The following is a 22,045-nucleotide window of genomic DNA, read 5'->3' on the forward strand; positions in this document are numbered from 1 at the left end:
GGAATGGAAATGAGTCCCTTGCACTGTTGAAACCGGCTCTGGGCCAATCAATCAAGCCTATATTTGAATATTCCCACGGCTCGGCCAATCACATGAAGGAGAAGGCGGCCGCTGCCGTGATGCCAAACCTGTCAAAGTAAGCACGTTGCTGTTTCGCGGAAAAATTTAAAGGAGAAGAAGGTCTGATTTATTTGCTCCTCACAAATGCACGTTTTTGGCCCATCTTGCCTCCTGCACGACTGATCGATTAAGAAAGCTACACATCCGCTCCGTGCAGGACATGCGTTTCCAGCTCTCAGCCAATCAGCGGTGCTTAAATTAACTAAATTGGATCAAGTGTGCAGGGGCAGGAAGATGCTTCACTTTGGGCTGGAGGGGTAGAAGATGTGAGGTGGATTTGAAGCCGTGATGGAGGAAGTATTCAGATCAATTGGTTAAAAGCAGTAATACCACATTGTAAAAAAAATAAAGACATACTCATTTTAAAGTAAATGTTCTTCAAAATTCATACTTCAAGTAAAAGCACTGCTTATAGATAATGTGTTACATTATCATAAACATTATTGTTATTTTTTATGTAGGTATTATTTTAATGTTGTTGTTCAAGGGTGAAAGTAGACTAAAAAGTATTATAATAACCTAATAATAGAAGTGTAGTGAAGTAGGCTATGAAGTAGCACAAAATGGAAAAACTCAAGTAGTACAAGAAGTACCTCAAATTTGAACTTAAATACAGCACTTGAGTAAGTGCACTTAATTACACTGCACCACTCTTGGGACACACAATAATAGCTACACCTCAAAATACAACACAAGCCAGAACCACAAACTGTTGCCTCATAAATTACTAAAGGAATCATGGGTAATACTGACGCCCCTGTCTTCTCTACAGAAGCTCGTTGAGCCTAAAAACTCCCCCAAATCAACCACCTGTGGCAAGAACAGGTTCCTCTCATGGGGCCACGGCATCACAGGCAAAACCTAAACCTTTTCCATGCAAATGATCATTTCATGACTAACGTGGCCTGACAGCAAACAGAGAACAAATTTTACTATGAATCCTGTCTTTCAGCTTAGATGTATCCCGGGATAAGAGCTTGATGATGTCTGTCTGCCATTTTCATAGCAGCATTAATGTTATTAGCAACACGTGCGCTTCTCCTGTGACAAGTCAAAATGTCGACTGTGACGAAGGCCCCAGTCCCACCACATCTGTCTGATGAGCCAGCACGGCTGCACTCACCTCTGCAGGAACATATAGACACACTTAAAGCTGGTTAGCTTACTGCTTAGCATAAATTGGAAATGAGGGAGAAACCGGCTGCTGACTGTAGTCTTATGGTTAGCGGACAGACACAAGGGCGCTGCCACTCTTCTCATCTAATGCTCGACAAGAAAGCAAAGTGTATAATAAACACAATAAAAACTGGGTTGGGATAATTTTTCGACTGTCTTAACAAAAGGCCATTGGATCAAGCTGTTTCCTGTCTTTACGCTAAAGTAAGCTTGCCTCCTGGTGGCTGTAGCTTTATATTTCGTGTCCTACATGAGACTGGTATTGATCGTCTCATCTAACTCTCAATATGAAAGCAAACAAGAGTACTTCCAAACATGTCTTTGTGCTTATAGCTGACTACAGTCAACCTGAAATGTATTATCTGTGACTTAACATCCGTAATACCAAACTAAATAGAAACACAGCAGCACACATTTTTCAGCATTTTTCATCCTTTAATGTTGAATTAGACTTTGATCACCCATTTGTCAATATCTAACCCACAATGCTGCACCCAGCCCTTCATACACTAATATATCTCCCCAACAAACATGACGATGGAAACCAGCAGACATACTCTGACCCACTGTTGCTGTGAGAAAGAATATTGAATTGTTTCTTTACAGCTTCCCGGGTGTTATTTTTCAGTATGAAAGAGGCCCGCAGATGGCAAATGAGGTTACCATGCCAACTAATGTTCCTATATTGAACACTGAAGATGTAGAGGGGTTATAGTCCTCTAGTTAATTGCTCGCTGTTATAATGACTAGACAGTTTAAAAGGAAGTAAAAGGAGTCCACTATTAGCATGTGCTCGAGGAGTGTTATGCAAACATTGTACCAATCCTCTGCGGTCAAACACATGATAAAATCTCTAAAATCTACATGTAGTAATTGTTCAGCTTGCAAGAGGATCATGCCGCAAATCCTTACCCAACCACCGCCTTCTGTGCAGGCATGCCATGTTGGGAGAGCAGGCCCCATTCAAACAAATGGTAATTGAGGAGTAGTTACAGAGTAGACCTCCATTCTCCTAGTGTTGGATGATTTAGGGACATCCTTCAGTCTTAACCTGCTTGTGTGTTATGATCCGTGATTAAGAAGTGGAGATTTGTGTGGAAACACTGTTTGTTTCCATTAACAAATTTTCAGATAATTTAATTATTTTTTGTTCTGTCAGTGAAAGGGGGGCAAATTTAAATCAAAACAGCATTAATTTCAGACATGAAATGAAAGCTAGTGTTCAGAGTACTTTTACATTTACTGACTTAACAAATGCAAACACTTTGGACGCTGGTTCATAAGCTTTTGCATTGCGTGTTCTTGCCATGTGTTCCTAATTCATGCCACATTTGGCTGTGTAAAGACCTTTTACAATGAAATGTTATTCATTTACATAAACAGATGCAGAGGGACTAAAATATCTCAACAATAGGCTAATACTTTGTAAGAGGAACATGTATATATGCACAATTGCAAACATTTCAAAACATGCGCAAAGACATACACGTAAATACAAACACACAGCTACTGGGGTATAAAAAACTTATTGAGGAATGGTCCAAGGAATGCAATTGAATCCCCAGGGCCAGCTAGATTTTTCCAAACAATAAGCCCGTAAGCATGACAATAACATTATGGTAGTCCGCCTCTATTGAAACAACAAAGTGGGATGGAAGAGCTCATGTTATGAATGCACAAAGTCTGTATAGGGTTGCAATTGTTTGTTTCTTGATCTCCTCCCATCCTGATTATCATTCTGTTTTGGCCATGTCATCGTGTCCTGATATGATGTCAAGCTCTCCCTCTTAAGACAGTTCTCATCAGTCCAGAATGAACCTGGCAGTGACAGTAATAAAGAGCTCCATCTGCGCCTGGCAGGCAGAGGCAAATGAACCAATTAAGGCCTGGTGAAGTCTCCTCTTTCACCTATTGGCAATGGCTGCCGTCATCTCCATCATGATGAAAAGGAGAGAGTGCAAGGGTAATTAAATACCAGCAGGGGCCGGGGGGCAAACCTAATAACTCTCTGTAACAAGCCAATAAGGGACCCTATTGCCTAAGAGTTCACACAACTGAAAGCATGTTAATAGTGAAGAAGACCACTTACTGCACACAAACATTCACATAGTTAATAGGCCTGCATGTTCCTCAGAGAAAATTGACCTTGCAGAGAGATATCTGCAAAAGCTCAGAGACTAAGTACAAAAAGCCTCTTCCGCCACCGTTTATCTGCCACAGGGATCTCCTCTGCTCTAGTCAGGACTGGCTTTCATGTGAACTCACAACACTTTGCTGTGCTGGATACACATGCCTAGCAGTAGGTTCTGGTGCCATCTGCTGGCCAATGCACACTAGTGCAGCAATATTCTGAAGCATAAATGTTAAGTGCGGTACGCACTGCATAGATATATATCCAAATTCGTTACTTAAAATGTAGGTTATCTTTATATCCGTTATTTTTTGTGTTTCTGTACCCCATCCCGAAACTCTCTGTGGGCTGATTTTTCCCCTCTGATTCCTGCCCACCATTAGCTTAAATTAAAAAACAAAACAAAACACATACCTTTTCAGCACAGATGCTGTAGGAAATCATTAAGTCCTTTAAGCGTATAAAGAAATTTAGGACGACCATGGCGATATAAGGAAACGCTGGGAAACAAAGCAGTAACGTTCGCCAAATCAAGTGGCTCTGAAGAGTCGACAACATCAACTTTCAATAATTAGGCTACAAGCATAATATAATTAGCACGGTAACAAAAATTCTGTTATCCCCAATGAAGGTGCAACGTAAACAACGCTAAATAAACTCCACAAATGAAGTGAAAGCGGCCATTTTTAAGAAGGTTAAAGTCGTTTTGTGAGGGTTTGTGTCACAGTATCATGCAGTCAAATACAGTTAAGGCGTCGGCTACATCCCAACATCTACGTTCCTACGGCAACGCGCTGAAGCTTCCTCCAAGAGGATCATGGGAAACAATTCTGGCTACTGAAGCAGAGGGAGTTTCGAAATGTTTCAGATTAGCTACGGTCTAACGTATAATACCGTCGTTTTTTAGACACCAAATAATGTGAACAGAGCGTAGCATTTGACTTTAAACATTGTAGTTGAAGTGCTCAGGTCAGGCTATTTTCAAGACAAATGCTCCGCGCAGTAAGTAAAATTAGCTCGGCAGCTAACGCTAGTTAACGGTAACATTATGGTTTTCCTTCGTGGTGTTTTTTTTTTCGTTCGGACAATGGCTAGCATTAGCTAATAACATTGCGCGTTAACGTTGCCAGTACACGCTAGTTATTTCTCTAAACATAAACATAGATTATATTTTAACTAGCTATGTAGCTAATTAGATTGTTTACACAGCAGTAAACAAACTTGCTTGCCAGCTAACCTACAACGTTAGATTTATATCGTCTTGCTTGTCGAGTGAGATCCTGCGAGCTCCATGAAATCTTCCTGAGTGCAAAATCAAGAGGAAGCACCGATGCTGTCTTTTAAACATGGAGCTAAAGTTGGAGGTGGTTTTGTCATCCAGCATCAAACGGAAGAAACCATGGCCGCGGTTCTGTTGGCTGGGGAAGGTGAGGACAATGAAGTGTTCAGAAAGCTTTGCTATCCTTGTCATAGAAACATGACTGTGAACCTGCGTCGTGTCACACTTCAGGAGAAGGAGTCTGTGTTCCTGTTAGATGACAAACGGATCAGTGAGATCAACATGGTGTCTGGTCGCACAAAGAAGAGGACTCCCAAACTCCATCCTTTGCTCAACAGTGTGGTGACAATGGCTTCATCTCACAATGGTGAGTTTAATTTGTAAACTGAAAGCAAAATACTGGTCACCTGTCAGTTCTGAGAATACATTATTTGTCTCATGCTGTTTTTCAGGTATGTGGCTTTGTGGACTTTTGGTCTCAGGAGAGCTGTTTCTGTGGAACAGGGATAAAGACTTGTTGAAGACTGCTGCAGCAGTACCAGAAGTGGTTCATATGATTACTACTGTTCAAGGTACGCACAGTACATATGCATCACTTTAAGTCTGATACTAGGATTATTCTTACCAGCAGGGCTGACATTAACTCTTCAATAATCATCTGAAACAGTTCAGGCCAGCTGATTTAGCATTTGATCAGTTTGCACTACCTGTATCTACACATGAGCAGATTGTCGGTGGGTGTTAACAAGATTTTCACTCTTTTTCTGTTTTTAGCTTGAGCTGCGTATCCTAATTCCAGTTATTACATTTAAATGACGTGTTAAATCGTCAACCCATGTATTTGTGTGTGTGTGTGTGTGTTTTCACAGGCAATACCACACGACTGTCACTTCAAGTTTCAGGGGATGGGATGCGTGTGGTCCTGGTAGCCATAACTGGGCAAGTGTTCCTGTGGCAGTGTATGGATGTCAGGGATTTGACAGGGGTACGAGATGGCACAGTCAAGGGACACTGGGCACATATACTGCCCCTTGAAGACTCCATTCTGCCTTCTGCACAAGACAAAGAAGCATCCCAACACACCATCTTCATCAAGACAGAGGTCTCTATACTGAATAGAATGCATATTTGATATACTGGGTCACGTTTCAATCAAATTACAGACCTGCACTTCTGTAGGCCTTATATCTTCCTTTACCTTGCTCCAAACTCCCTCAGGTTGTGGGTGATGCTTGCTTATCCGCTTTTGTTTTCACATCTGGGAAGAAGCTAATCATCACTTGCCTGAAAATTCAATGGGAAGAGGGTCATGTGAGAGTGGGGTGAGTGAACAGGTCTACATATGTAACAGACCGGACCCTCACTGATTATAACAGTAGTCAAAAGTACAAATTTGTCTTTGTAGTTCTGTGGGATACAGCGTACAGTGGGCCACCAAGACATACCCTATGTCTCGTCTCACTCCACCATGCCAGCCAGTGAAGTCCAGAGGAGCCTTGTTGCCAGCCTTCTCCCCAGATGGCCGACTGTTAGCTGTCGTCCTGAACCAGAGGCAGCCGAAGGTGAGCATCTGGCCTTTCTATCTATTATGTCACATTTTTGATAGTTTTTTGCTCAGCCTGTCAACCTGTAGATGTGTGGCTCAACATGTGTATTTCCTATCGTTGAATGCAGGCTACACAGGTCCTCTTTGTAAGCACACAGAATTTTGTCTCATTATCAAGTAGCCTTGGAGGATGTGGAAGCAAGAAAATGGAGATCCCCTCTAAATATATAAGGTACAGTATGCATTAATAAAAATGCAAGCATTTGGTGTTGTTTAGTAGTTATCAGCTAATGAGGGTCTAAATAAAAAGTGTGCATTTATTTAGGCATGGACTCACATATAGAAACTTCTGTATCTTCTCTTTAAGGTCCTACTGGGTGGGCAGTGTGAGCTGGTCACCGGGTGGTCTTTTCCTGGCCTGTGTTTTGAAGAGAGGCTCCCTTCTTATGATTTCTCGCCTTGGGAGGCTTCTCACACTAACAAGCTGTGGTTGCAGTGTTGACTTTGGGCCTGCACACTTCCTCCCCCTGCACCCTCTTGTCACGTACCGGTATGAGATTTTGCTCATCATCGTCATTTATTGTCTGTTGAAGTGTAAATGCAGTGTGAAACATGATGTTTTATTGTATATAGGGCTACAACAAAGGATTATTTTTCTAATGGACTAATGTGCTGATTAACTTGGTTAATCGTTTGGCCTCCAGGATGTCAGAAAACACTGAAAATACCTGTTACTATTTCTGAATGCTCTATGCTATGCTTGCCCTCTGCAGGCCACCAATGTCTGCAGGCAAAGCAGAGCCCTCTCTGTCCAGCTCTAGCTTGTCTGTGCGGGATGTCCTGAGGCAGCGGTATTCTGTGACCTGGCACCCACGGCTGTTATATCTCATTGTGTCTGATGGCTACATGGCCACAGTTATGAGGGTGTTAGATCGGCCTTCTCCTGCCCTGTTGCTGAAATCACTTATAAAGGACACAAACAGAGACCTTGAGAAAGCCAGCCGGATACTCAATAAATCCCAGGTGATAAACTGGGGACTTGTAGAAGTGGGATAATGGATTAAACTCTTCAGATTTTGTTTATACTGTCTGCAGTACTATTCTTGACAACACCGTTTTCTCACATTCTTTATTTTCAGATTCATGTCAGGGAATGGTTTGATTCAGTATCTTGCCTGAATCTGGACGGCAGCCTTGAGGTGTTCAACCCCACTGTTACACGTGCGCCCAGAACCACAGACTCTGTCCTATCAGCAGCCACAGATGGATCCACTTTGCCACTTTTCCTGCAGGACCAAGGGACATTGGGTGGTACCAAGGAGCTTCTTGAAAAAGTGCAGGTTGGTTAAATATTGTAAGATAGAAAGGTATAGCTTTAAATTCTGAGTTTGGTGTAGGTTATACACACTGCTACATTAACATGATGGTAAGGAGCAGATAAATTATATCTAATACATGTACAGTATATAAATATAGATAGAATGACCATGTTTTTGTGCCAAGGTTGGCATATTCTCAGTGTTTGGAAATTCTCAGTGTCAATGTTTGTCTTATAACATGAAAACACAGCCCTCCCTTTTGATGTCACATTACTGCTGACAGTGGAAGTAATCCAATAACTACTGTGCATGTAATTACCTTGAGTAACAATGCGTCATGACTGCTCTATCAATTTCTTCATTCACTTACATCAGCTGTCTTTAACCTGCTCTTTGTTTGTGTGCTTTTCTAGACTTTCTTTGAGGAGGACTCTGATTTAGATGGAGCTCCTGCTGGTTCTCATGTGGAGGATGGCGGTCGTCTGGAGTTTGCCTCTATGTTTGACACGCTCCACGCCCTGGACACACAGACTGACAGTGGACTTGTCACTAGCCCAGATTATGAAAAGGACTTTGCTGAAACAGAGAGGAAGACTCCTCTTCTTCATCGGGAGCTTGGGAAAATCCAGAGTAAGCTGTTAACAGCCTGGGCTTTTGGCATGTCTTTAGGAAATACTGTGGAAAACAGAAGTTGCCTGCTGAAGCATACCCTTCACTGTGTGGTGCGATTTGCTGCTTTGCTCCACTTGATCCCCAGCTCTGTGGTCCACACAGGGAAAAAGAATACCTCCGATTCTACTCGCCTCCTGCACCTTCTCAAAGACCTTCTCTCTTTTCTTCCCTGGGATGCCACTCACTCAGATGGGCCACGCTGCCTGAGCCTGGTGGTAGAGCTCAGTAAACGGCTGATACGCCTCCTGTTGACCCCTCACCCTGAGTCCCAACAGACTGGTCACTGTCAGTTATCATCTCACAGTCTATCCACGGTCCTGCTTGTCTTGCAGCAAGTCTCTCAATCTCTTGACCACACCTACAGCCTGCAGCAAAAAACTGTCTGGTCCTCTGCAGAGAAGGGATCCCAGCCACCACAGCTCTGGCCTTCAGATGTATACCATGTGCCTTTGTTGCAGGATGATAAGGAAGAGAAATCCACTTTTGTACATCAGGCACGACCTGTTCCCCAGCGACCATCCAGCAGGTAAGGACCATCTGTCTGGCTGTTTATGTGTCATTGCAAATGGTGAATTATTTGTTGTTGTGGATGCCAATCATTGCGTGTCATGTTTTGGCTGGAATTTAAGACTCAAAGTCAAACAAGGATTGGTGATTTTTCTTTTTTTGGCCAGATTGTTGGGAGTGTGGCAGTGGGTCTACGAGGTCACCCAGCAGTATATGGAGGAACTGATAAACTTCAAAGGCTGTGATGGCTGGGAGGAGGAACAGCAACAGTTGTTTGTCATCGTGTCCCAGATTCAAATAGCTCTGCAGGCTACAGGACAAAGGCTAGAGGAGGGTCCTGCACTGCTGAGTTACCCAGGTCTGTAGCAAAAGGGCTACATATCTCAGTATCTACTAGCTAAAGCAACATGAAATAAATTGGGTAGTTTCAATCAAAACAAACCAAATCCAAAAGAATTCAACTGTGGTTCACATAGAAGAAAAGCTGAAGACCTACATATCAATATGTCCGAATAATTATTCCTGTTTGGAATTTGACTTTTCTTCTCCAGGTGAACATCTTTTCCTGTGTGGCTCGTACCCAAAAAGTGCTGATACATGGCGGTCACAAATTTGTGAGGAGAGTAACAAAAGTAAGAAGCATTGCTGTGATGTTTCCATTGACGTACACGAAGTGGTCATATTCAGTCTGAAATAATAATCACATGTCTTTTTGTTAGGCTCTGATCGGAGTGTCTTCAAGGAGACCCAGCTTTGTCTGGCACTCCTGTACAGTCTGTTATCCCAGTACCATCTGAGAGAAGCCCAGGAGTTGGGGGACCACATGGCCCGCCTGATCCTGCACAGGACTGGACACCAGAAGGACAACAAGACCTGCATAACAGGTCAGCCATGGTCAATAATGCCACAATCTTTTCAAGGGGTTGCTGTGGAACGTTTACTACTCTATGTTAAGCACAGACTGGGTTGTTTATTTACTCATAAAATTGTCAATGCACATTAATTAACATCACTGTAAATGCACCAATGTTAGCCTAAAGACTAATTTTCAGCTGTTGTGCCTTGACCAGATGTTGGCCAGAACAGCCATTTGTACGACAATGAAAGCAGAGGATAAAAAGCTGAAAGGAGTAAGGTTGAACACATGCAAAGTAGGAAATGTGCATTGCCAGCAATTAATACAAAATAATGTTAACCAGACAATCAGGGCAAGCAGACAGCCAGCCAAGAAAACGGGGACTGCCTTTATTGATCAGTGATTATCCAAAACACCTCGCTCAGACAATAAGATGTTAGTTATCAGCGCTGCCTTCATGCCCTGCAGCAGACTCTCTTCCTTGCCCGTGGCTGCCGGTGGACCTTCACAGTGATGCAGCTTGTGCCGTGGTTCAGGCCCTGGGAAGATTTATGGCCTCATACTTCACCAACCAACCCCTCTACATCCCACCCCCTCACCACGTGGCTGTCCTTCCTCCACTTCATCTACCTCATGGTGTGTTTTTCTGTAGTTACTTGTCAGTTAAGATAATTTCTGCATTTCTTTTCCTTTTTGATAACATGTGCTTTCTCAGCCCCTGGTGTTGGGCGCTTGATTCCACTGTGCCAGGAGGAGGTTTCTAGAGCAGTGCGACAACAGCAGCTGTCAGAAGTATGGACAGTAGACTACGCCCAGGACCTTCTCCTGCTAGGGGGTCTGCTTCCTGAAACTGTTTGGTTGGCTTACCATCTTGGGGACTGGAAGACAGCGGCCTCCCTGAGCCTGGCCTATACAAATTACTGCTCTGACCACTTTGACTTCACTCAGCTCAGGAAGCGAGAGCTCCACCTCCCAACAGTTTTAGAACCAGAAAGCATTTTTCAGGTTGAGTTGGAATGTCTTCTTACCAATAAATCTGACTCCCAAGACTGCAGAGATAAAGACGGTGACAAGAGCTTTACAGGTTGGTGAGACCCGACAACTCTAAGATGACCACAATGTACAAAGACTTTTGATTTTAACTGATGCTTTGTCTGAATTCCTTTTACTAGACCCTTTGGAAGGAGAAGACTGGGAGTTGCTACAGGTTTCCATACAGGAGATTCTCAAGGCCTCAGTCATGGCTGGAGTGAATGTTTTGTCCTCACCCTTGTCTTCCTTGCTAGACACAGCCAAAGACCTGTGCTCTTGCCTGCCAGCTTTGGTGCCAAATGGACTGTATCTGCCTTCCCCGCCTCTTTATTGCCCTCAGCCTTCCCCCAACACACAGGTATAAAACACAGAAGATCAACCTACACATACAGTATGTTTACATATACATGATATAACAAAATGTGTGTGCCTCATGTTTAGGATCCAATGGGGACAGTGGGGCAGTTTGCAGAAGTTGCATCACGTCACAAAGTGTCTGGAGTTCTCCAAAGATTACTATTACTCCTCAGATCTGCTCGTTGTTGTCATCCTGCTGCGCAGTGGTACATCAGCCATCTGCGCCGTGCCAGACATCTACTACACAAGGTTCTTTTCCAGGGTTGAAGGTTTTTTTTTTTCATCTGGTTTAATGAGAGGATTGAAAGACCCAAAGTGTGGCTGACATAACTGACATTTTTATTTGCATTGCAAATTGAGACATACCCGTGAGTACACTTTGGTATAAATGCCTGCCCATCCTAAGTAGTGCAAACATCTGATGCTGTTTTCAGATCAAGAAGAAATACTCCTATCCATCAGCTGCTGTAGAAGAAAAGGCTTTCCCAGAGGGACTGATGAGGTTCGTCACTCATAGTGGATTCTTCAGACGAGGGCCGAATAAAGACGGTCACCTGGACCCTGACACCATTCAGACCATTAGTAAGACGCCGCTCATAGTGAATTGCGGGCATCATAATTAATGATCTGCTCTCAGATTAATCTATTAACTAAATGTTTCCTACAAGTCTGTTTCAGGGAGCTGTGTGCTCTATGCTGGATGCTTCATGTCAGGGACCAGCTCTCCATTTCCTGTAGGAAGTATCAGGCTGCCAGAGAGCATGGCAGAGATGAACAGGTATTCCATTTGCGTTTTACTGTGTGACATATTCATGTATAAATAATCTCAGTCGCTGATGCCCTATAAATACCAGTGTGTATTTGCGTCCATCAGATCCCTGCAGGTGCAGAGGTGAGCTCTACCTGCGTTGATGCTCTCCGCTGGGCCTGTCGTTTCCTGCCCTTCTCTTGCTTCCTCAATGCTGAAGAGATCCTGCAGGACATACTGCTCAGCCTCGTGTCTGAACTTCCTCCTCTGTCTCTGGTGATATGACTTTCTTGCCTTGTCTTACATAGACAGGATTTATCAAAGTAACAGTGACCCTGGATGAGTAAAGTTCTCATCCTTGCCTGTTCTTCTTCTCATTAGGTGGTGGACATGCTGGTGCGAGCCTTCCCAGAGGAAGAAGAGTCTGTCAGAGTCCCTCTGAGAGAAAAGTACAACTCGCTGCTGCAGAGACTGAGGCAATGCAATGTCCTCGGTACAAACACCTGAACACCTTGATCCATTTCTAGTGTTTGAGTCTATAGAGAATATAATGAAAAGTTTTGTAATTTTCATGTTTCTGAAAGGCCAAGTGTGACGGCCCTCCATATGCTCACTGAATGCTAATTTAAGTTTAAAATCCTAAAAACTTTGTGTAGTCCTTTTACATTAATATGTAAACAAGAATTTAGGATCATATGGTCTACTAACTATCTCTGACGTATGTGATGTAGTTATAAATATCACTCTATGTTATTCTGTCTGTTCTCCAGAGGGGGAAAAAGAAGAGGTGAATGAGCCGATGATGATTGTGATTCAAGACAAACGCAGACAGAGAATAAAACATCTTAGGCGCTTGCAGAGGCACCTGGGCCCCCCTGAGCTCCATTTGTGGGAGAAAGAGGAGGAAGAGGAGGACGGGGGAGGCAAGCATGGGATGGCCATGCTAAGGCAACTCTCACTGGGTACAAGTCTGAGCACCAGCACATTAACCGACTGTGGGTTCCCCCCAGTGTGCAGCGATGGAGACACAGCGGATAATACATCTGAGGCTATTTCTCCTGAAATGCGCAGCAGAGCCACGGCCAGGTAGCCAGCGTGGGATAATAGCACTACCATTACACTGAGCTATCATTTCTGTATGTTGTGGTTTACTCTGTGCTTTGTTGTTCTTTGTAGGGGCAAAAAGGCAAAAAAGGGAAAGGTACGTACAAAGAAGACTGCTGTTAAGATTGAAAGAGTCATTCAGGAGGAGAGTCACCCAGGTGATGCCAAGGAGATAGAGCAGCCCTCACTACCAGTGGTTGGCACCTGGGAGTTTGAGCTGGAAGATGAAGAATATCTAAATTTCCTGGAGCTCTTCCTCAGCTACGTGTTAGAGAAGGACAGCACTGATGGAGGGGACTCGGGTGGTGAACTCCCTTTGCTGAAGGGCTTCTCCCCCCAGCTGAGGGACAGAGAGCTGCATTCTCTCACTTTTGATGTGCTCACAACTATTCACCGCCGCCAAAGACATGCACACCATCCAGAGAGAAAACACTCGGGCAATGATCCTCCAGTGTTCAGAGCTGGCTCCTGCTACAAGCCTGTGAAACGATGTGCGACACCGGAGCTGCAGACTTCCTCTGTTTGGAGTGAAGCCCCTGCATGCAGAACAAGCCTTTCTGTCACCTCTCTTCCTGGAATGAAAGATGGCAGGCAAAAAGGTTTGTTTGGCCTCCGACAGCAGCAAAGTGTGCCTTTAGGCCAAAGAATGAAGGGAGGCCTCTTTGGTCCTGAAGCCAGCCCTATTCGAAGTGCCGTTCCCGCAGGGCAGCCATCAGACAGCTTAATATTTGGCTCCTCAACTTCTGTGGAAGCTGCAATTGAACTGCAGCAGGGCCTGGATCCTAAACTAGAGGCTCAGTTTCCAGAGCTGGGCAGGCTGCTGGAGTGGATGGTACGCTGGGCTGATAGGAGGGTGCTAATAGGACATCATGGCAAAAAGAAGAAAGAGAGAAGTGAAGGGGTTGGAGGAGCACCCGATGAAGGAGTAGTAATTCGTGTTAAAGCCTCTGCGCCCGCCGTCCTCACTTCCCTCAGCATGCTGCAGGCCAGGTACACTGCTCTACTTGGATCTGACTGCTACAGGACTCACATCCAAGTTCCAAGAACACAATGGACTGTAGCCCCTGTGCTGCAGCCTGGGGTGGATATGAGGCTTGAGAAAGAGAGCAGTGTTGATACAGGCTACCCGGGATCAGCCAACACACCCAACGCTGGTCTCGATCACAATCTGCAGCAGGAAGAACTGTCCATGTGAGTGCCCCATGTTTTTATTCACAATGGTTTATTATTGGACTAAATGGAAACTAGAACATCAAGTCCTTATGAATCCAGGTCGATTAGCTGGAATTAAGTTCCACAAATGCTGTAGCTGACAGGATGCCTTGCATTCATACTGAATGACACAGAAGCAAATCTTTCACGAGAAACACTGCATGCCAGTCAGTGACAGTCCACAGCAGCAAAAATAAAAACATATGCATGTAACTAGGTTATTTGTTTCCCTGCAGTGACTCTCATACAGATGAACCAGAGGAACTGATGTTTCACAGGACACCTCTCCCTCATGATGAGGATCACCTCACCTTTGATGCTCTGCAGAAACAGTCCAGTTCACAGCAGCCTTCTCTCGATGACTTAGACGTGACGCCTGAAAAAGAAGGTATGATACTAAATTAAAATAATTTAAAAGCACACCAACACCATTAACTTAAAAAAAATAAATAAAGTAAAGCAAGAACGGGGATACTGTGGGACCGTTGGCTACCAGTTAATAGCCTGGCAGCTGCATTCTAAACTTAATAGGAGAGAATATTGATTAATGTGTACTTGCAGGTAAAAACAGTGACAGTGACGGCTTCGAAGTGTCATCCTCTGTGTCCGATGAGAACATCTTGGGAAACGTCTGCACGCCTGAAACGGTGAATGTCACTATTCAGGATTTCTGTTCTTTATGTGTATCATCAGCGTTGTCAAAGCACACAAACAATATCATCAATGTATTTTTGTCCTTTGTAGAGTTTAAAGCTTGCAGACCTGGACTTGTCAGAAGATGTTGAAGACATGCCCAGTTCCACCTTTCTGTGAGTTTTTAATGGAAACTTATTTATTTTGCAAGAAGTAGTTTTACTGTGTTATCTAAAATATGGTTATTAATTCTCCATCATTACACAATAGAACAATAAAAAAAGAATTAAACGTAATCCCTGCTGAGTTATTTCTACATCAACATTGTGGTGGTGTAACCTCAACATACAAAATCTTTTTTGTTGTTTAAGCCACAACCGTACTACAAGCCTACAAGCCCCCCCACACTCAGAACCCCAAGCTCTTCCTCCTGCCCAGCCTGAGGTCCGCGCAGAGCTTTCTGGTTCAACTGGAGTGCTGCTCCCCAGCTCACCTGTGGATCCTCCCAGCCTTCAGCCACAAAGCTCCACAGCAGGTGCACCCACTGTGGATTCCACAGCCCCCAGTCAGCCACAATCTGCTCAGACTCCCCCAATGAGACAACGTCTGGGTGAAGACTTACTCAGACTGGTCCAGGTAAGAACAGTCTGACCTAAAGGAAGGATGAGGACTCAGTTGACTCTTCTGATTGACTCTGATTTTGTCTTTCCTAACAGAATATCAACTACATGAGCCTGATGGAAGTTTTGGGAGCCTCATTTTCTAACCTGCAACTTGCCCACCAGAGCGCCTCCTTGGCGCAGTCTATCACAAACTCCTCACACCCTTATGTGCCATTATCTCACGCTACCAGTTTTATCCCTCCACCAAATGCCTTGCCCGTTCAAACCAGCACTTCTGTGGCACCTCAGACACCAGCATGTGCACCAAGTTCGGGATCCAACGACCCTGAGTTCAGTCAGGTCCCTGCATGTGTGTTTGCAGACCAGCCTGCCAGACAGAGCTCAGGGAAAATCTCTCTAACAGGCGGCCAGCGTCACACCACCAGGAATCTACCCTCCACTGCTAATGGTGCAGGTGTAAATTATCAGGTATTGGCCAAGTGTTCTGTTGAGTTGTGACACGTTTTCCATCAATGCAAACATTACTTAGATTAAAACCAAACTGAATACAGTTTTTTTTCCTCAGGAAATGCAGCCACTCTCTGTCCAGGCGGTGTCACCAGAAATCCAGTTCAAGGAGAGCACGAGGTTAATCCCACATTCGCAGGGGCTTCTGGCCACTACTGACACCAGTCACACTGCTCCTGTGTTACCGCCTTGTAATGATAGTACACAAAATGATCCTGCCTCCCAGATTTTGGGCCTGAAGTTACTTCAGCTCCACCGTCCTCCGTTGCCCCACCAGTTGCCCCCCTCACACTATCCTCCAGCCCAGATGCCGCACACCACAAACCGTGCAATGACAGAATCCCATCAGCACAAGTTTGAAAACGTCGACCAGTCCGCCTCAAAGAGGACAGAGGAGGAGAAAAGAAACGGGTCTTCGGTTCCAAAAAGACAACTCAGTTTAAATTTTCCACATGATCCAACTCAACCCAAGATTCAGACATCAGAGAGATCCAGGGGGCAGGAGTTCTCACGACTTCCTCCAGCTCACACACCTGCACCAATGCAGGGCCTTCGTCTGCTACACTTTCAGCCTGTTTCCCAAAGCAACATCACGCTCCCCAAACTACCCATACCATCTTCCTCCAGACCTGCTTCTGTCATTGCAGCTCCGATGGGAGACGCAACTATGATCAAGCTTCTACACATAGAATCTGGACCTAAAATGGTAAGCAGTACTTCAAGACTTTCAAATTAGCTGCTAAATCTTTATATTTGCTTTGTCTTTGCATTGTAGTTTAAGTACGGATATCTGTATCTGCCACAGATGTTGCCTCTGGCAGCTCCTTCAGCCCAAATGACCCGCCTCATCTCCATGGAGGAGTTGACAAGTTCAGTGATCGGCAGGCAGAATGCTGAAGAGGCTCGACCGCGGTTGCTCAGAGCAGACCCACCTAATGAAAGCACCAGAAGAGCGACCACTTCACACAGCTCTGACTCCAGCAAGAGGCAATCACATATTAGCTTTTATGTTATTGATTTTCTTTCTTTCTTTCTTTTTTTTTTTTAAACTGATTCTTTATTCACTGTGTGTTGCTGCAGGCAGAAGAGGAGAGAGGAGAAGGCAGGGAGGTCAAGAAAAACAGAGGTCACATTCAGACTGAATGAGTCCATCATCCTTACACAGGCAGTAAGGTTCATTGTAATAAGAAGTACCTCGTGCTACTGCCAGTCTTTAAGTGTAATTCCATTATCATTTGTTTGTTCCAATACATCTGTAGCCAACAAATGAGTGTGTCAATGAGGAGCCCGCAGCAGCAGAAGTGATCACTCCTGGACAGGATGCTGCAATTCCATTTGGTTAGTGTGAAATGCATACCTCATTATACGTGCCTGTTTCATCAATAAGCTAGTGCAGATCGTTTGAACAAGGAGATAACGATGCAGTCTCTCCTTGAACACATTCATAGTGTTGCACTTGCTCATACAGAAATAGTTGAGTAGAGAATGATTAAAAAGGGAGCAATGAAGTGTTTGATGAAAGAAAGGAACCTGCACAAGCATGTTTTAATTTGTAACTCCTTTTTCACAGCAGTTCATCCACTGGCCCTTAGTTTTCCACGTGTTTCTAATGTCATTCTTGACCCGACATCTTGGAACATTATACTCTTGTGTTTTCAATTCTATTGATCTGTTGTTCTTTTTCAAATTAACTTCAAGTGCCAGGGTCCTTTGACTCTTTGCTGTCTGGTCAGAAATTATTGGACAAGGCCATGTCCACTTCAGCTGAGCTGCATGCATTTGCTTCCACGTGTAAAAGACCCCCAGAGTGCCATGATGCTTTCACCAACACAGACCCAGGTGAGTTAGAAGTTTCGGTTATGATTTAAACAGCCTTTAAGTTGTTGTAGGTTTGTTGCTTGCTTCTATTTAACTGAAAATCCTCTTAAGGGATTTCTCTGTCCTGCCTGGATTTCCTGAAAATGCAGGGCTTGTTTTGAGCACATATATTCCAAAACCTAGATGTTGATTATTTTTCTTTCAGCTTGTCCTCCCACACTTGTGGATAAAGCTGTGTCTGCCTCTGTGGTTGCTAGTAGCCCCAAATGTAAGTTGATTTGAAACTGCAGGTAGAAGGATAATATTCTGCTTTATATTTGTTGTGGATATAAAGCAGAGTTACATGTTGCATGTCTGTGTGTATGTGTGGGTTTTCTCCATCCACAGACACAGAGGACACCCCACAGGGACCAGAGAAGCATCTGGTAAGAGGCCAGAAATACTGGCTTGAGCCAGCAAGGACCTTCTGAATATTAAACTCACATTTTAGCTAGTGTTACTTTAACTAATGGATATTTTACTACACCCTTCTTTGTCTCTCAGGATCTGAATGGCCATCAGTTCATAAGTGTCTTGGATCTAGAAGACAAGGCCCTTCATCAGGATTTGCCACCCTGCCTCGGCTCAGGAGCAGCAGATGTTCCTTCCATCCGTCCTTCTTCACCTACTTCTGCTCAGCTTCACGTTCTTGCAACTTCTGTTATTAGCAGTACTGCTGCTGCTGATCCACAACGCATCGTCACAGTTCCAGAGGATCTCCTTAAACCCACCACTCACACAGGTCTTTATATGTCTTTATATTGAAGGTCTAATGCAGTATGAGTACAATCTGGTCTATTGGTTAAATTTTGTCCAAATATCTGTTGTACTGTTTACTTTTAGATATCCCTGAGGAGCTCCCATCACTCATTCACATTGAGCCTGATGTGGACCCAGAGAGAATCACTCCACAACACTTGGCGGATCCGTCTGACTCTGGAATCTGTCAAGCCATAAAGACCCAGAGCGTCGGACCTCACAGCACCTCATCCACACCTCCTACGGTCTGGTTCTCCTCCCGCCTGTCAGAGCTGGACGCTCAGTTGGCTGCTCTGCAGAACATTGCAGACTGTCTGGAGATGGACTTTTCCAACTCCAGAATGGTACATGTTTTTTGTGTTTATCCTGCTTCTATTATTAATGGCACCCAAGTTTACAAATTGGCTTTGAAGGCTGACAAAGATATGTCATATCCCTGCTTGTCCTGTCTTTGTGTAGCTGGTGAACACTATTGAAAAGCTCACACCAGTCTTGGCTCCTGATGTGAAGACTACCACAGCAATAAAAAAAACTGTCAGACTGTCTGTCCCACAGGAAGGTATGCTCTAAATCTACTCATTACATGAGTGCCATTCATTACAGTACAAGTCCCTGAAACCCAGAAACAAAAAAAAGGCTGCAGGTTTAATAGTATAAACACTGGAACATAAATCTTCTTTAAGAGTCTTTTGTACATCTCTGTCTCTTAACAGCATGGATGCCACGACTGGACACTTCAACTGAACAAAACACTGAACAAAACACCTTTGAAGGGGATGACGAAAATAGGGAAGAAGAATTTGTGGGTCATAATAACTCCTGTGCTCCGGAAAGGATGCCATCTTTTAATTTTCCTACATCTTCTCACAGTCACAGCGCTGGATCTTCCTACCTTCACACTCCTCCAAGTAAAGATGCAATTTAATCAAACATTTCCTCAAAATTGTTACTACTTTCAACACCTGCATTTATGATTGATGGATAGATGGATAGTTTAATTTCACCTGGTGGGCTCTTTGAATCACTGTTTTCTTGTATGGTCAGATACATGGTTAGTTTCAACTCAGAGTCATAATGTTCAAACTTGCCGTTTTGATGTTTGTGTTCTATGTTACCATAGAAATGAGAGATCAGCTGGTCGAAGCATCAGGTATTTCTCCAGTGTAAGTTAAATTAAACCTGAAGTCTTTTAAGCATGTCATTAGCCCTTGTGGATGGACTTACCTCACTGTTATTTTTCCACAATACGCTGTGCCTTTCCATCTGTAGATGGGCAGATGAGAATCTGGGTCAGGCTGGGCTATCTGATACAGTAGAACTCTTAGACGAGTTGGTGAAGGAAGGATATTTATCCCCGACTGACCTGGATTTGTCCAGTTCACAGACTGCACACCGTGGCAGGTATGGTAACCACTAAAACTCAGTGCTGTCCAAATGACACCCTGAGCAACTATATTTATCACTGACCTGAAAATAATGTGACCCCCAGCGGGCTGGACCAGCAGCAAAGCAGCTGGATGTCACAGAAACGCGTCCTTCCAGAGGATGAGAGGAGAGAGCTGAGGATCTGGATGAGAAGGAAACAGAGGGACAGACTGGCTGTTTATCAAAAACACAGAGAGAGTCTGAGGGAGAGGGAGCGCAAACCGTTTTCTACCTCTGGAGCAGCGGTGAGATATGGTTGCCTTTCTTCTACAAATGATATTCTCTTGTGTTATTTATTTATTTTTTATATTGAATCCACATTGTTGTTTCCCTGCTGTGCCCCTGCAGAAACCAGCAAACAAGAATCAAGCTGGCATTTGGAGAAGCAGAGACGAAAAAGAAAAGTATGTACCTGTTTGCATTGTTTGTGCACAAGAGACATGCATGAGCATAACTGTTATTTCCACTTGATTTAATAGGTTCATGCTTCTGGAGCAATACAACCAGAGGACCCGTGAAGCCTGCTCTTTGGTAAATGACTTTCCCACCAATCCTCCGACTCTCCTTAGATCCTCACGGACTGCAGGTTCACCACTGCCCTCAACTACACGATCCAACTCTGCTCCACCCCCTGCTGGCACTCCCAGGTATCTCCTGCCACAGTAATCTGACCAGGACCTTGTCTCATTAAAGAATAATTGCACTCTGAGCTCACATTTGAACAAAACATTACTCATTCATGAATTATTCCACAATGATCAGATTCTATACACACCCGAACCTGATCATTCTAAACATCTGGAATTAGCTAGATTTGATCATGGAGGGAATATCTTTTTTCTTATGGCTTACAGTGCATCTGCCAATGATAAAAGAACTCTCAAGTCAGGACAAGCTCAGCCCCACCTTCGCCCATGGACTGCTGAGATGCAGGCATGGCCTTCAGAGGATTACCGCAGGAGGTTGGGACTACATAGACCAGGTATCGTGATGATACATTAATGTCCTTCAGATGTATTTTCACTCTATTGTCAAAACAGTATCACAGTCATGAAAACTTTCTAATGTTGTGTTATTTTGTTTTAGTGACCTCTCTGCCAAGGGACCGTCTGTCTCAGGTGACCAGACGTGGCATGCTTACTGACAAAAAGAACCACGCTAAACTTCATACAGCCAGCCAGAATGATGTCAGATACCATAGAAAGACGGCATTGAACAGAAGTCCCTCAGAAGGGACTGCTGCAGGGAGGGGGATCCTGAGAGAACAGATGAGGATGAAAGAGAGAGAAGAGGTGAATCTTTCGGAGCCCACTTCAGAACTGAATAGGCTGCTTGGAGCAGAGGAGTCTGACATAGTAAGAAGCACACTTTTCATCACATATTAACCTTTTTCTGAGAGGAATGTGACTACTGTAGATGGAAAATAACCTCTGAGTCAGCCTCAAATGGCTGTCCTCTTAAATTTTGAATAATTTTAGAAAGCAGAACTTTTTGTTGATAGATGGTATGGTTTCATGTCCAGTTTCATAAATTTATTGTACACCTCAGGTTTTGGCTGGACTGCTGGATGAGCAGGATGATGTTGCCAGAGCTGGTGTGACAGACATGGGCTGGTTGGATCACCTTTCTGAGACCGGCAGCAGCAGCCTCAGTAAGATAGACTGGGCTGCTATCGAGAGGATGGTGGCTGCAGAAGAAGCTTGAGCTTTGGGGAGGGGGTCCAAGATTTTATGTGCCTAATGAATATACTATAAATCAAAATCATTTTAAACTGTGCTAAGCTAAATTAGAATTCACATATTCCAGAAATTAGATATGATCAGCAGAGATATTAAATGTCAATTTTATTGGTAAAGTAGGCCTTGAATAAATTCTATATGATGTAATCGATTTCATTTTCATATACGTCTTCCTGAAAATTTAGGTTTGTGCCATTTATGTGTGTATGTGTTTAAAATTTCTACATTTTTAATTTATTTTGTACAGAGCATTAAATATCTGAATTTAAGTATTTCAAAGCTGTGTCCTCTCATTTTCATTGCTGTTGTTCATGTTTGTATGGCCTGAGAGAACATATTGATATGTTTTAAGCTTTCAGCATATATATAGTACAGACTGAAACATTACCATGTGTATTAAACGTAAGACAACTGATAGCCTCTTGAGTTATTTTTTATTCAGA

At 43.8% G+C, this 22,045-nt stretch overlaps 1 protein-coding gene across 1 annotated transcript; it reads left to right on the top strand.

The window, feature by feature from the left end:
- The first annotated feature begins 4,274 nt into the window (after positions 1 to 4,274).
- On the top strand, positions 4,275 to 22,023 carry cplane1 (ciliogenesis and planar polarity effector 1). The gene is made up of 48 exons (XM_076758627.1): positions 4,275 to 4,854; positions 4,938 to 5,073; positions 5,159 to 5,278; positions 5,576 to 5,808; positions 5,925 to 6,028; positions 6,112 to 6,268; positions 6,381 to 6,484; positions 6,620 to 6,802; positions 7,026 to 7,275; positions 7,392 to 7,592; positions 7,985 to 8,769; positions 8,918 to 9,108; positions 9,302 to 9,382; positions 9,470 to 9,634; positions 10,075 to 10,242; positions 10,322 to 10,690; positions 10,779 to 10,996; positions 11,080 to 11,244; positions 11,430 to 11,577; positions 11,664 to 11,773; positions 11,870 to 12,019; positions 12,125 to 12,236; positions 12,514 to 12,829; positions 12,920 to 14,038; positions 14,296 to 14,447; positions 14,621 to 14,706; positions 14,804 to 14,868; positions 15,064 to 15,328; positions 15,409 to 15,783; positions 15,881 to 16,528; positions 16,628 to 16,809; positions 16,903 to 16,990; positions 17,082 to 17,160; positions 17,521 to 17,661; positions 17,846 to 17,908; positions 18,028 to 18,065; positions 18,184 to 18,421; positions 18,523 to 18,782; positions 18,898 to 18,997; positions 19,152 to 19,346; positions 19,559 to 19,601; positions 19,708 to 19,839; positions 19,928 to 20,108; positions 20,212 to 20,267; positions 20,343 to 20,510; positions 20,718 to 20,845; positions 20,950 to 21,218; positions 21,412 to 22,023. Exons 1-48 carry the CDS (start codon positions 4,774 to 4,776, stop codon positions 21,565 to 21,567), a joined length of 9,774 nt encoding a protein of 3,257 aa, XP_076614742.1. The 5' UTR covers positions 4,275 to 4,773; the 3' UTR covers positions 21,568 to 22,023.
- The last annotated feature ends 22 nt before the right edge of the window (positions 22,024 to 22,045 follow it).

Source organism: Chaetodon auriga, chromosome 19 (genome assembly GCF_051107435.1).
Source record: "Chaetodon auriga isolate fChaAug3 chromosome 19, fChaAug3.hap1, whole genome shotgun sequence".
Classification (NCBI taxonomy): Eukaryota; Metazoa; Chordata; class Actinopteri; order Chaetodontiformes; family Chaetodontidae; genus Chaetodon; species Chaetodon auriga.